This window comes from Panthera onca, chromosome A3 (assembly GCF_046562875.1).
Source record: "Panthera onca isolate mPanOnc1 chromosome A3, mPanOnc1 haplotype 2, whole genome shotgun sequence".
NCBI classification, from domain to species: domain Eukaryota; kingdom Metazoa; phylum Chordata; class Mammalia; order Carnivora; family Felidae; genus Panthera; species Panthera onca.
The window spans coordinates 63,988,488-64,004,416 of record NC_138341.1 but is presented as its reverse complement, the minus strand read 5'-3'; the positions used below and the strand labels follow the sequence as shown (position 1 = coordinate 64,004,416).

The window sequence follows — 15,929 nt, the reverse complement described above, 5'->3', positions numbered from 1 at the left end:
GTAAAGTCTATCCAACCACTAAATAGGTCTTGAGACAGTATGCCTCTGAGAACCGAAACGCTGTCATAGGCCTTCTGATTTACACCACGCTTCTTGCTCCAGAGGGCCTGGCTAGTGTGACCAGTTACGGGGTAAGAGCTCAGGAAAGGCTCGCCGACTGGTCTGGAAGCTCTAGGTACAGAGCTCGTGGTATGCGAGACGTAAAATTCCTCCTACACAAATGCACCAAAGTGATCTGATGGCTCATCCTCCAGACTGGCGGGCCAGGGTGTGGCAGTAACAGCCCCCTTTTCCGATTTAGACCCACCGCTCGCTCTTCCCCTGGTCTTCCATGGAGCGAGGGCAGGCCGCTGGCACGCAGGCGCAGGCTGCGGGCGTCGGAGGCTTCGCGGGCCCCTAGGCCTGAGTCCGGCCCGGAGCCAGAAGGCGCCGGGCTCGTCCCGCGCAGCCGGCCCAGGTGCGGGACGTCAGCCTGGGCCCTTCCGAGGGCCGGCTCCGGCCCGGCCCGCCTCCCCGCGGGATTGGTGGCCCGCGGCCCCGCCCGGCCCCAAAAGCAGGAGGGAGGGGCCGCGCGCGGCCTGGCGGCGGGGGAAGCCTGGGGCCGGGCGAGCGCTCTCTCTCTCCCGGTACTGGGCGTCGGGCGGAGCGGTACTTCAGCGTTGGGCTCTCCGCCTGCCCTGCCGCCCCGCGGGCCGCGAAAGGAGCTGCTGTCGGAACGAGCGCCGAGGCCTCTGGGCTCGGGCGGGTCCCTGCTGCCGCGGTTGGTTGCTCACTTTCCCCTAACTTGGAGCGAGAACCGGCGCCCCCTTCATCTCGCCTTTGCCCAGAGCTTGGGCCGGAGGAGCTAGACCCGGGAGGGGGTCGGGTTCGCTTTTCGGCGGTGCGGAGAGAGCCTGGGGGCAGGAAGGGAGTCTCCAGACGCCCGCGGGCTTCGCGGAGGTTCGGGGCCCGCCAAGGGGCCCGCCGAGGGTCTAGGCAGGCGGGTGGTGGGCCGCGCTATGCCGGCGCCCCCCCCCCCCCCCTTCCCCCCAGTCCTGGCGCATGTTCAGGCCTCTGGGCACCGGTTTGTCCCCAGCAACTCGTGTTGAGCGCTTTTCATCGTAGCCCTGTAAGGAGCCCCAGAGCAGAGGGACACCCTTGTGGGGTCGGGGGTGGGGGTGGAACTGGCCTGGAGAGGAGGCCGCCGCTTGCTCACTGTAACCGCGCCCAGGATGTGCATTTCACTGTCACATTTCAGGTCTCAAGTTCTGATACCACGGACTTCCCTCCCGCCCCCCAAATGTGTTTATCCTGTTTATACGTATTTAGAATTTAGGTCCGGCTGAAAAGTTGTTCTTTGAACACTTTAGGTTTTAACTCAGCAAACATGTATTGGACACCAGTATATATAAAGTATCGGTCAAGGGGAACCCCCACAAAGCTGCTTTAGGCATAGTTCACCATCTAAATTCCCCGCTTCCCTTGTGTTCCTGTAAGGAGGACAGGTGAATACTATCCTTAAAGGTTTCTCCTGTGTTCCTTGGCGCTGAGACCTTGATGCTAAGTAAAAGATAGCAGGGCATTGGATTAAAGTGAAGAAGGGAAACCTTATTAACAGGAACAAACTTTCTCATTCAAAACATGGAAAGATTATACAACGAAAACTTTAGCTTTCATTTCAAAGTACTCACCACTCTTCAAAATTTTTTTGGAAATACTTAGAGGATTGCAATTACCTTCACATTTAAATTAGTTTCTGGCAGATATGCTGTGGGTTTTTTATCTCCTTATGCAATTTTTTTCTTCCAACTAAAAATCTTTCATTGTGAAAATCACAAACCTGTGTACAAATGTAATTGATTAATCTCTAAGGCAGAGCAATTTTCACTTTGGTGAGGGTGGGGAAGACACAGGGTAGAGGGAAACAAGCTGAAAGTGTAGTGTGCCAGCAATGAAACTGTTCTGTGACTTTGTGCTCTGAGAAGTTATATGTCCATGAAAATTCTAGACTTATTTTACAAATATTTCCTGAGTACCTATTCTGTGTCCCTGATGTCACTTGCTGTGCTTGGTGATGATATATGTTGCTATTGTCACTTTTTCCTAATCCGAAACTGTATTCTTTCCTAGTGACCCAAGACGTTGTCTTTCATACTTACATTCTTGAAGGAGTATTTACATGTATATGAAATTTATTTTCTCTTTGTCATTGGGAATTATAAACTCACGTCTTAAGGTATATTCTGCCCGGTATAATAGACTTCCCTAAATGAATTTTGGAAATTTTAAGTGAAGTTCAACAGGTTTGTTTGCTTGTTTTTTAATATCAGTACTTCTTAGATTTCAATATTGTATGTGAAATTCCGACTTGAATGTAGTATGTGGGCCTTCCCAAGTCCAGTTGACTTCAGAATCCTAATTTTGAGGCACCTGGGAAAGTGCCCCATAGAAGGTATCTTGAGAAATGAATTTTACCTGGACTTCTTGTTGTTTTTATTTTTAATTACTTGTCTCAACCTTTCTGCCAACAGAAGTGATGCCTCCAAGAAGAAATGAGAAATACAGACTTCCTGTTCCACTTCCAGAAGGCACCATTCTGGATGATATGGAAGGAAAACAATGGGTGCTGGGCAAGATGATTGGCTCTGGAGGATTTGGATTGATATATTTAGGTAAAGTATAACTATAAGTTACCAAATATTCCTACATATGTGACTGGAACTGTGATTACTTAGTGTTTTGAACATTGAAACTTTGAAATACAATAGAATTCATAAATATACCTTTTTAAGTAAATGAGGATCATTAACATTTACTAGCATGTCTGGTTTAAGATACGGCTGACCCCACTACTTGCCATTCGTGTTCTGATAATCTTAGAAGTCCTTTCAGAGCATAATTACAAAGTCCACCAGGCAATTGTTAATGTTCTTTTTTGAGAGTGTGTTTTCCTGGAAATTTTGCATTTTGTAGCTCAGAAACCACAGCTGTATAAATCCAAACTGTGAATCTTAATCATTAATATTTAAGTAATACAGGGCTGTGGTCATTTCTTAACTAGGCTTCACTAGAGAATTGAGTCTTAATACCTCACGGCATCTGTTGTGTGGAATCAATTAACTTCTGTCCCGTGCATCTAGATGGTACTTGTTATTTGCCATCCTTGATAAATGAGAAAATAGACCCTCAAATCTATGTTTTTGTTCTTTGGTACAGATAAGGAATCCTAGTTGAGTATATCTTTACACTACATTTAAAAATTTTAAATTATGCTGAACTTAAAAGGATCATTCAGGGCTACCTTAAATCTGTAGTTTAATGATCAGGACTATCCATTACATGACTGGATTTAATGAATAACATAAATATTAGTGATTAAAAAAAATTACTCTCAATCCTAAATGGATTGACTCATTACATCTGTTTTTATAGGAGTTTAAGAAACTGGTAAAAGACCTACACTGGGGAATCTTGGATTCCTTATTAAACATTTCAGACAGTAGGGAAGGAAAAACTTTTCCTCTACTCTCCTAGGTTCGAGAGCTGGGTTATGAAATAAACTGACAACAGGAGAAAAGGTATACAAATTTACTAATTTTTAATGTTATGTACATGAGGATATCACAGTAAAAAAGTGAATACCCCACAAAGCAGTGATATTTGAGAACTTATAGTGTCTTTTTTTTTAATGTTTATTTTTTATTTTTGAGAGCTGAGACAGAGAGAGTGCACAAGTTGGGGGGGGGGGGACAGAGAGAGAGGGAAACACAGAATCTGAAGCAGCCTCCAGGCTTTGAGCTGTCAGCACAGAGCCCAACGTGGGGCTCAGACCCACAAACCATGAGATTATGGCCTGAGCCAGAGTTTGACGCTTAATGGACTGAGCCACCCAGGTGCCCTGAGAGCTGATATACTGTCTTAATAGGAGAAAGGGAAAGGGGATGGAGCTCACTTAAAGGAGAGTAAATGATTTTTAGGAAAGATGAATGGGCCCTTAGGAGAATAGATGGGGGATATGATAGTTTGTGACAAAGTTTGTCTGAGATTGGCATCAATTTCTAATCTCCTGTGGTAAGAGTCAGTCTTCTCTGGTTGATGAAACTTCCCTGGAGGGAATTTATAACAATTGAGTCTTTTCTGGAGGCTCAGTCTTTATGCAAATAAAGGGAATTCAGAGAAAGCCTCTCCCTGCATTTGCTCTTTTATCAGGTGCTGTTAGCCCAAAATAATCCTTCTGCCAAAGAGGCATATTTTAGGGTCACACATTTTGCTATCCTTCACAAACATGTTTCGTAGATCATGATGGATAAAGCTCTTTTTCTGATAGAATTAAGATTATAATTTTGAACAAGTGAATGTTATTCAATAAAAAAAAACAACCCCAAAACAAAAAACCCCTGCTTATTAATCATCTTAGTGCCTACTCTAGTTGGAAACATAAGACCAATACACAAAAATGCATGGGTTAGGGGCACCTGGGTGGCCCAGTTGGTTGAGCGTCAACTCTTGATTCGGCTCAGGTCATGATCCCAGGGTCTTAGGATCAAGCCCAGGTGGGGCTTTGCACTGAGCATGGAGACTGCTTAAGATTCTTTCTCCCTCTGCCCCTCTCCCCCACTCGTTCTCTCTCTCTTTCTCTCTCTCTTTCTCTCTCTCTTTCTCTCTCTCTTTCTCTCTCTCTTTCTCTCTCTCTTTCTCTCTCTCTTTCTCTCTCTCTTTCTCTCTCTCTTTCTCAAATACAAATAGGTAAATAAATAAAGCATGGGTTAAATAGAGAACATTTTCCTCATTTAAAGGGTGTGAACTTTCTTGAAAAATGCTATGATTCTAAGTACTAGGTTGAGTGACATAGGCAGCTCTGTTAAATAGAAAGATAAGGCAAGCTGTTTAGGTAATTTAAAATTTTCTAAGAGCCACATTAAAAAACGTAAAAAAGAAACAGGTGAAATTTATTTCAATGATATATATTATTTAATCCAGTATATCTAAAATGTTATTATTCCAACATGTTATCAAATTAAAGAAAATTATTTTTAGTTAAAGTCTTTAAAATCCAGGATGTATTGAGTCACTTTCAGGAGCTCAGTAGCTACATACAGCTAGTGGCTACCATATTGAATGGTACTGGTAAAGGCCATTAGAGTATACTTAGAGTCAGCAGAGTAGAATTCCCTGTAGAAGTGTTGATTGAGATTTTGAATTAGTGGATTCTCTTGTATAACAAAGAGCTAACTAAGATCTCTAATATAGTGTCTTGACAAAGTCAGAGAGAGGGAGTTGAATAAATTTCTGATGTCACTGAGCTATATAGCCCTGGATTCCATGGCTTATCAGTTATACTGTTAGCTTTCTGATATTTGGATTATTTGAGTAATTTCAAAGAAATACTTTGAAATACTTTGATTGTAATGATCTTATTCCCTTTCTTTTTTTATTGTAAATATATATGTTAATATGTATTTAATTGTAAGTGCATTTTAAAAACTAAGTATACACATATACACACATTCACTACTTGTGTGGTTCCTGTTGTGAAAAAGAAACTTGCTGAGGCGTGTGATTTATTTGTCTGTATTCAAGTCTTTGCTTCTTTCAGTCTGTGTCACATGTTTTAGTTTTTCTCATTACCAAACTAATACTTGTTTTACAACAATTTTTAAGGTTTCATATGTTACGCAGTACCCTCTACTATCTGAATGTTAGAACCCGGATCCTGGGAACATTAGCAAGTGCACAGCACTGAGGAAGGACTTTGAAGAAATATGTAGCTATTTTGAGGAAGAGGCTCATACTTCAGAAAATATAACAGAGCTGTGTGTTCCCAATGTTGTCATTGTTCCATCAAAAGTGGTACTTGTAAATGTAGGATCAGCTCTTTAATGAGATGCCATCAGCAATCACTTTGTTCAGGTTAGTTTGTACTGAATCATTTCAAAGCTGTCTAAGCAAATTCATATCAAATTGTATCATATTTTGCATTTTGCCATGTTCTTCATCATTTCCTGTATATAAATGAAGAAATTCAGATTTTCCTTAATAACACCTTTATGTCCAGCTACATTCTTTTCAGGTAGTACTCCTTCCAGATACACTGTTTCGGCAGACGCTTCATCAGCATTTGTTGCCTAAGGCTGAGAAGAAACTAGCCGCTGTGTCTAACTCCTTGTGCATGTACGGCTGCCCTCTAGCTTTGAGATCAATAGCCAAGGCCTTTCAGTAATTATCAACCTAGAGTAAAGGGGAAGGAGCAGAGAAGTTTGGTATTTACTCATGACTTGGAGAAATACTGTGCCTGTAGCATTAATAGAAATAGTTATAAGAGGGAAAAGAAAAGTCTGAATACAAGAACAAAGACAAGGTTCTTTGTGTATGAAAAGAGGAGGAGGAAAAGGAACAAAGAAAGCTGTTTTACGGAATGGGAAAAATTGCTATAATTTTAGTATCAAATACGTGAAAAAGTTTCTGAAAATCGAGGGAAGGAGAGAGAACTGAGAGTTTGAATTCTGATTTAATGCTAGGTGCATCACAGAACCAAGCAAACTAAGGGAGAATTGCATAAGTAAAGGCATGGGTTTTGGTGTTAGGCAAATCTGGGTAGAATTCTGACCTGAATGAGTCATTTAGAAACTGAATGACTCTTCCTTAGTCACAAGACTTTCTTCCTATTCTGCATCGTTGAGATAATAGTAATTATGAGGATTAAATGGAGTAATGTTTTTAAAAACTTTGGAACTTGGTGAGCACTTAAATGTTTCTTATTTGTTTGTTTGTTTATTTATTTATTTAGAAACTCCCATCCTCAGTGATTAGCTGAATCTCAGGTTCAGTGTCTGGTACCACAGGGGATTGGGATGGTGACAGAGACATCCATTGGACTGGTATTCCATTTATCTTGCCATGGATTATGATAGATTTAGCTACTGATGTGGTAAAACTAAGAATATAGAGAATGCCATTGGAAGACTGACTTTTACTTACTGACCTGAATATTTTTTACCCCTAAAATTTACAATAGTAGCCATGATGACTTAGTAAAAAGTTCTCATTTAAGTTGTATCTCGTGTACCTCAGATATGGAGGATACTGGGTTTCAGAAATTAGGCCAAGTATCCAGAAAAACAGAGCTATATGTAGTAAACTTAAGCCCAATTCCTTTGAAGGCTTGTATGAGTAAAAATAGCAATGGTTTATCTGTAGAAGTTTTAGTTTTTTTGAAGTTGGGCGTAGTGATGACCATTTAGCATCTTGGGAATACCAAGCACAGAATAGATGTTCAACAGGTATTTTCCTAACAGAACGAGGCTGAGGTTGGGATACGCAACCTACACAAGCCAGTCTTCTTTATTCTCTTCCATAATTACAGATATCACCCTTAATTCCAGTCTATAATCTGACAGAAGTACTCTTAGTCACAAGAAAAGCTGAGACAAGTTGATTATCACAACATCATCTAGCAGAATCTATGTATGTTTTATTGAAAAATCAAAAGCATTATGTTTTAGGAAGAAGAACACATTATTATAACTAAAATTAAAATCTGGTGAAGCCTTAAGATTGAATCACTTGTCCATGAATAAATGTATAGATTTCATCTAAGTGATGGTCATACCTTTTTTGGGACATGCTTTCAGATTAGCTCTACTTTGCTTTAGAAACATAGAAGAAATGTTTTTTCAGGGGAATGAGGAAGAGGGTAGCCTAAGTAGGATTCTTAGAAATTATCAAAGCTTACCTCACTTACTGATAAGGAAACAGACTTCTATTTTTGAAAGAATAGAAAAGATGATTTATGCATGTGTCATTTTTACTTACTTTACATTTTTGTCCACGGTAATGGGTTAATTTTTAAGGTATATAGAATAACGTTCAGAAGAGCCAATGATAATTCTGGCAACAGAGTGGCATTATTGGAACACATATGGCTTCATTATGTATTGCTGTATTAAATGCCATTTTGGCAGTGTCTTATAGAGAAGGCTTTGGGGTAAGCAGTTACTCTTATCTGACACAATGCAACATTACAGTGCCACTGTGACTGTAACTAGGAAATTTTGAAAATGATACTGTGGGAGTGAGAAGAAGGAAATAAACATGAAATCGGGAAAACTAGTACTAGAAACTAGTATATATAGTAAATTAGTTCCCAGATGAAGGTGTGGAGAGAGAGACAAGAGGAAGGGATCACTTGGGATTCTGTGAATTTAATGCACTTGTTAGACCTATACACCAGAAATAAAAGTCTATAGAAGATATATTTTAATTTTGTGTTTGTTGTCCATAGGCTATTAATTTTGAGTTTTTATAGAAAGAGGAGTGTTCGTGTACCTATCAGCTTAAGAAATCTAAGTATTTACAGAAGTTTGGGTTCTTTGTATAAAAAGGGAGAGTTCTTCTAAGGCTTAACCTTTGCTTGTCTTTTTCATTTTGTTGAGTGTCTGATCTTCTTTTTAACATATATTATGGTTCTTCATTTTCAACATTTTTACTGTCAAATTTCTTTTGCCTTCAGGGAAGATTTACAAACTACTCCATTCTTCATTGATTTATATATTATGTTTCTTCCACTGCACCTGTTACTGTCTTGTAACTGTTTACAGTGGTCAAGGTTTTAAAATTTGAAACCTATTGCTATAGGGAAATTTCTTCTTCATGAAATGAGCTCACCTCTATTGCCACATAATAAAAGAATTCTCAGCTTTTGAGAGCTTCTGGCTTCCTTATGAAATATGGATAAACTTTGCTTCTGAAGTGTTTTGGTTTTTTTTTTTCTTTTTCCTTTCGATATGGAAGAAGAGGAATAAAGAGTAGGTATGGTCTTTCTTTTCAGACACAGGAATATCCATGTTTATGAAATAAAGGAGAGGAAAATTAAACTCTGAAGCTCTAAATATGAGAATTCACTTGAAAATAGTTTTTTGGAGGATGAAAACTTGTCCACCATTCACATTTAATGTTACAGAGGAATTTATGGATCTTATACTGCTCACATACTTGGTTTTGCAATTAGTGCTTCTTCAGAATGTTTGTACCTTAAAAGTCCAATGCGTGGACTTTATACACTATACCATATTCTACATGGAAGAGTATTGTAGGAGAAAAGGCAGAAAACTCAGTAAGTATGTCAAGACAATTGTTGAATGCTTCCACCGTTCCTTTTAAAAGGATGAACTTCAGTCAGGTAGACTTTTCTTTAACGTCTCCAATCAAGTAATACTTGAGGAAAATGATTCTGTAGAAAGACATCCATTGAAGGCCAGAAACATCTACAGATGCAGTGTGATCCCAAGCAATGAAGCATGTGGCCCTTCATTGGCATTATATGATAACAGGAGGATCTTCTGGCAGAAGAGCTGACTTTTGCTGCGTTCTGCATGCTGCCCCTCCAAACCCATCTTTGATTGGCACCTATGCCCTATTGAAACTGGCATCACACCTTCTGAATGGGCCCAGTGCCAGGCTAGCAGATGGGTATGGGCAAAAGCATGCCAGAAACCCAGTATGTGCATCAAGTTTAAGTATTAGGGGCCCAAACTCTCATCCAGGGATATAAAAACTGCAGTCTGTTGAGAGCTTTTTGTGCTTAAGGTTAAAGGACATGCCATTTCTACTCCAGCTTAGAGGTTGATTAATTTTGAAAGTCAAACAGGAGCTCCCGTGGCTGTGTCAGGCAAAATTCTATCTTTGGTGAATGAGAATTACTACTTCATGTAGGGAAGAGAAAGTATTGTAATGAAGTTTCCAATGAGAGTTACTCTCCTGCAAGTGCCTCCAGCACTTAAGCAGCATGCATTCAGTGGAGATGAATATTTCCATTCTCCAGCAGAGCCAGGTGCAATCAAAGCCAGATCTTCAACCTGCTGCAGTAAAGAACCCTACATTTAGAAAGGGCAGGCAAAGTTTGGAAGAACTCCTTGGTGGCAGCTCTCACCACGAGCTGATGAAGCTTCACGAAAGCGTATAAAGGAGACGAAGGAAAAACTCCACAAACAAAAACCCTTCAGGATACTTCACCCTCCAAACCGAAAGAAAAAGTTTAGTCCTTTATCCTCAATGCAGGAATTGTTCTGAATTTTATATCAATAAAAACTTAGTTTACCAAAATGTTAGAATCAACTTAATGCATAAGTAACAAAGTTTTCTATTCTAACATTTATTTCATTGCATGTCTATCATGTATATAAACTTCACTTCTTGAATAATGGATTTTGCATAAAATTGAGTTCTAAATATCATATTCCTTATGATCGTCTCACACCAACTACAGAACTGGGCAGAAAAAGGGGAGGGCATCATTCCTTATGACCACTTTAATCGTATCCCTCTAAATGCTCTTAAATTTACAGGAATGCCTATAAGGCCAGCTGTGGCCAAGAGAAGCTTTTCCTAATCGCCTTATAGCCACTGCTTTTTCTTTTCCACTGTGTAAACTTTATCTATGGAACAGATTCCATGAGACCGTTGTGAATACTTCAACGTATTCAAAACATATAACTGCCACAAATTAAACTACTAAAACTAAAGCTGGTGCATTGTAACTGCCAAGTAAAGCTGGCACGTCCCTCTGTCAGACTGCGGGAGAGTATGCCATACAGCCCTCAGAAAACACAATTCATCCAGAAGCACTCTTGTCACTTGCTCTGATATTAAAACAGAGAAAGTGACATTAATTAAAGAAGTGACATGAGCCAACAAAGGCAATGAAATTCTAAGCTTTGGCTCATGTGCAGACCTTATTCCAACTCACTCTGCTTAGGTATTGTGGCCATTTCTGGAGTCATGTGGCCACTTTCCCCCCTTCCTCCTCTCACCTCCCTGTTCTGGAACATTGTTTTCAGGCAACTAAAATTTTATCTCCAAGGTTGGACCAGCCAGTTGGTGCGCTGGTAGTTGGTGCAAGGTTTCCCCAAAGAGTAGTGTGATGGCATGTGATGCCTTGACTGCACTCTGTAAGTGCATGAGAAGAACAGCTAGAGGCAGAGGAGAGCTGGTCTAACAGAAAGGCAAGCAACAGCTTACACAGAGCAGAGTACCTCGATTTGGTGGACCGGCAGCTAGGGGAGTCTGTCGTAGCTTGGGTCGTGAAAACCAATGGCAGCCGGTGGCCCTTAGCGAAAATCCGAACATGAGGAAGAGGCAAGCGAGCAGGGGAGCACCCACAACTTTCCCGTCTTTGTTTCCATGGTGTGTTCTTTCAGTGTTTATCTCGTGTCTTCCTACGATGACTATGCGTGTACTCTTTCATTCACCTCCCCCACAACGCTACATGAGAAACTCCTTGTGGGCATTCTCTCAGGGTGCTTAAGCAAGGCCTTGCCTATGACAGACAGTGTTTCAAAAACGATAGGCTAGATGAACTCCAGAGCTAGTCTGTTACGGAAAAATAATTTTCCCAACTGCTAGGTTATCTGAGATGAAATTTTGTGCTCTGTGTACTGTATCATGTGGTGTGTGTGTGTGTGTGTGTGTGTGTGTGTGTGTGTGTATGGCTCTGTACTTTTAGGGATGTTATTCTGTGTATTCTAGGGGAGACAAGTATCTGTTCATTTTCTTTTCAAGTATATTTTTAAACTATAAGAAACTATGTACTTCATAGATCTTAGGATTTATTGGGAAAAGTCTACTTTGCTAATGCATTGTGCAGGGAGTTAAAAAAAAACTGGACACCGCATTAAGCCTAAACAGTTTTGTATCTAGCAGAAAACAATTATGCGTAGCACTTGATTGAATTCATCCAGGAGTACCTAATAGCAGACCTAACAGCAAGTATAAACTTTTGTGGAGGGAATGCATGGATGTTGTTTGTTGTTAAATGGATTGATTTGTAGGCATGTAACATGCATAAGAAATCTGCTTTTCAAAGAATATAAACACAACTTTAACAGAAAATAAATTATTGGAATTTCTTTTAACTCAAGTGAATGAAAGGTTTGATTAAGAGTTTTGTACATAGTCAGAAGCTTTTGTTATGGTTTCTGGGCATTGGGAGTTTTATATTTGAGCTCAGGAATTTTCTGTCTGTGTAATTAGTCATGAGGTTTAATGTACATTTTTCATATCAGGCAGACAATGGCTTCAAAGAGACAGCAATGCTGCAAAGGAGCAAGAAAAGAAGGCCAAAGTTGACACACACAGAGGCAAAACAGTGTAAGAAAAATCAACACGTTTTGCAAAATCAATCATTGAAAATGTGTCAGTGTTCAGGAGACTGTCTTTAATTTGCAATCCAAGTGAAAAAGAGTATTTAAATATGAGAGGCAGTATTATTGAGCCCAGCATGCCTGCTACCACTTGTTTGACTAGCTCAGAATAGAACACTGAGAGGCAAGGGCTCAAAGTTAAATGAACATTTATACATTTTAAAATCAAATGAAGGATTCAGACTATATTCATGAATTAATTTTTTTTTCAGAACCCTAAATTTAATCAGCTGGAATTACTTTTAAAGTGTCATCCTATTTAACTTTTGGGAATGATGAATTTGCCTTTTAATAGGGATGCCGTATTTTATCATGAAGATGAAACAAACTGTCTTTTGTTAATTATTCCCCAGAGACACTGGCCATTTTTCTCATCTAGGCTCAACATGGAGTAACAGCAGCTTTCCCCAAATTTATTTCAAGCAAGAGCAATTGGAAGCTACAACATGTATGAAAAAGAGGCTCATGGAGAGCATAGCTTCCATTGTATATGTTCTGAGTGCCACCTGATGAAATTCTTAGAGGTGATGCTCCCAAAGCCTCACCCAGGAGGCCGTGAACACAGAACACAGAAAAGCAGAAAAGAATGAAAGAGCGAATCTACACTAAAGAGTAGCAGATGAGTCATACGTGTCCGTGGCATCCAGTAACTGCTACGGATAGTTGTTGAAATCTTTGTTAGGAAATCATTATCAACATCAACTTCTACTAAAATCTTCCACTTAAGTGCGTGCCTAGCTCTGTGTTGAATGCTTTACGTGCATTATTTCATTTCGTTCTCTCAATAAACTAATAAGGAAGATGTCGAGGCTTAGGGCGGTGAAGGAATTTGCTTGTGTGCCGCAGTTTGTATAATTGTCCCAATCTACAGTTGAACTCAGGTCTCTTGGCTCTACTGATTGATGTCCTTTGTCAAAGAACACTTTGAATTTAACGCTAGCCAGGGAAGATAGTTGCAAATGACATGCTCGTGACATGCTCATTTCTAAAATAACTGTGAAATATCTAATTGATAATATTGGCAGCTCATTTAAGAAATCTGTTAGTGATAATGCTGATAACGGTGTCATTTTCCTTCAGATTGAGAACCTGGTGTGTCAAGCATCAGTGATATGTTTTTAATATTAAGTTCACAAAATCTGTGGAGGAACATCTGATATTTATAGTAAATCTAATGCTAAGAACTGGAAAAATGCATTAAAAAAGTACTATACTTGGGTCAAACAATATTTTTATGAAAAAAAAATGTGAGAGCAGTCAACCAATAGCGCATACAAACTGGTAAGAAAGAGTTGGTGGATTTTTTGCTTTTTGAAAAATGAATAATTTTATGCAGTTGTTTTGATTCTAAACAGCAGCAGGAAGATCAAAAGAAGCCTCTTTAAAACCCTATGATACAATTTGAATAGGCATCCTGTAAAAACAGATAATTTAGCAAATATTGGATTGTTCTTGACCGTGTCTTTTTATTCATTGGGTAGTAAAGATACACTAATATTTAGAAAACTAGGTCTTTTGAGAGTAAAACAAAACAAAAAATACTTAGATTAGTAGAATCTTGATAAAGAGTATATTGTCATACAGAATTTGTTCAAGTACCCAAATACTTAATCTTTAATAGAAGTATAATTTGTGCAAGATTATTCAGTACCTTCAAGATATTTTTACATAATAGTAGTGATTTATTACAAATTTATAAATGATGTTATGAAAAAAATTGTAACATTTCATGCAGAGGCAAATGCTTAGGTGTTTTTAGTGGAGAAGAGATATTTAATAGGTATTGCAATGCTAGTTTTATGCTAGGTTACTTTTTTCTTTGGAGTATATACATAGCAAGGGAAAGAATGAACAAAATACAATATTACATTAGACTATTTGTTTTTGAGCACTTATAGTGATATAGGATTATTAATTTCAATTTCTGGAAAGTGTGAAGAAAAGCTATTCATTATACTTGATCTTGTTTCTATTAAAAGATCATGTGTTCCAATTCTAGCATAGATCTCCAGTGTCAAATGTGTATTACAGTTGAGAGTGGATATTATGTACACTTTCTTACAAAGTGTTAGGAAGATGGCAGAGAAGAAATAGTAAGACCCATTAAAAAACATCCCCAAACAATACATGTCAAGATAAGTGAGAAAAAAGCAAAAGAAAGCTGCATATCTAACGAGCAAATATTGCCATGTGATGAAAAAGAGAAGAAAAAAATTGTATAGACTCTATAGTATCAGAATTTCTACTCCAGCAAAAAACTTTTGAACAAGTGTAACTGTTCTGAAATTTAGTGTGACGTAAATTGAATGAATTATGGAATCATTGTAAAAATAGAGGTTTTTATTGGAAGAAGGACATTTAAGTTCTTTCTGACCCCGAAAATCTGTGAGATCCAAAAAGATGGTAAGAGATACTGAAACATAGAGGTTTTATGGAAAGAATTGATACAACTGAGCAAAAATTAGTTGTACTATTAATGAACGAGCAAAGCAAATCTGTGTCAGAGAACAGTGACCTAAAAGAGATCATCAAGAAGAAAAAAATAATAGTTCTCTTACCTGTGTGTGTAATATATCTTTGGATAATAAGAATATCACACAAGAAGGTAAAGACCTTTTCAAAATAGAGACCATTATTAAAGAGAAAGATTTCCCTTTGAAACCTAATTTCAGCATGAATTTTAGAAAGTGTTTTAAAAAGTGAGGGCAAGGTTAAAGCTCTTACATAGTAGGTTTTTAAACAAAATACAAAATTTACAATACCATTTTAGGAAATGAGGTCAAGAACTATATTAGCCCTTAATTCACAGGCTGAAAATACAAAGACTTCATGATAGCTAAAAGAAATATGACTATCATTCCAGTATACTATCCAGCCAAATTAAATGTCTCTTAAGAGATAGGAGGGAACATTTGAGGTCTTAGGAAATCTGAAATCATTTTATAACAGATTACCACAAAGATAAAGGACACTTGAAAATATATAATTGAAAGAGACTTATAAGAGATAAATGAATTAAAAAATTAAGAGAAGATTTGATGATAATGTACAGCCAGTTCAGTAAAAATCATTATGAACATAGAATTTTGTATTGCAATCCATATTTCTAAGGTAGATTTATAAACCATGGTTAGGAATTATAGAGTTGAAAGTTAAAGAAAGTTAAATTATATGTTAATCCTTCAAGCAAGCTTAAAATGTACTTAGTTATAATGATGAAAATATCTGAATTAGAATGTAGCAGTGTTGGGTGTTTGAGAAACAGGTAAATGGATTGAAAAATAGCCTATTATAAAATGAAGTTAAATATGAAGTATGTATCACTACCGCTAAGGAATGGGCAAAGAGGCACAAAGAAGAATAACAATGATATAAATTTACTGAGTGTTGGATCGTAATACAATTGCCAGTTATTGTATTTGATAAAAATAGTCTGAAATCCTTTGTGGAATATCATTGACAAAAATCCCTTATCAGTTGTCAAAAGAGAAGTACTTAATGAAAAGATCAAGGTTTTCCATGCGCATGTAAATAGTAAAATAAAGCAGGGTTTTTTGTTGTTGTTATATTTTACATTCTATAGTAAAACCATTAAAAGAGCTAAACAAAGACATTACAGAATGGCAGAAATTTAATAAAGCCAAGTGAAAATGTAATGATAGAATGTAATATGACCAGAATGCTACTGTTGATTTTTATGCTTAAAGAAAAGAAAATTTAGCAGATACTTAATAAGAAATTATTACAAATGTA

At 38.2% G+C, this 15,929-nt stretch overlaps 1 protein-coding gene across 6 annotated transcripts in view; it reads left to right on the top strand.

Annotated features, from left to right (window-relative positions):
* Positions 1-327: 327 nt before the first annotated feature.
* VRK2 (VRK serine/threonine kinase 2) overlaps positions 328-15,929 on the top strand; it is a 103,833-nt gene continuing 88,231 nt past the window's right edge. The window contains exons 1-2 of one of the 6 annotated variants that reach the window (XM_060605339.3): positions 328-457; positions 2,511-2,651. In XM_060605339.3, coding sequence (XP_060461322.1) covers positions 2,516-2,651 — 136 coding nt within the window. In that variant the 5' untranslated portion in view covers positions 328-457; positions 2,511-2,515. Of the gene's footprint in view, positions 458-513; positions 761-2,510; positions 2,652-5,640; positions 5,890-12,057; positions 12,124-15,929 lie in introns of those variants that run through there. The other 5 variants (XM_060605333.3, XM_060605381.3, XM_060605370.2 and 2 more) reach the window with 5 other exon arrangements.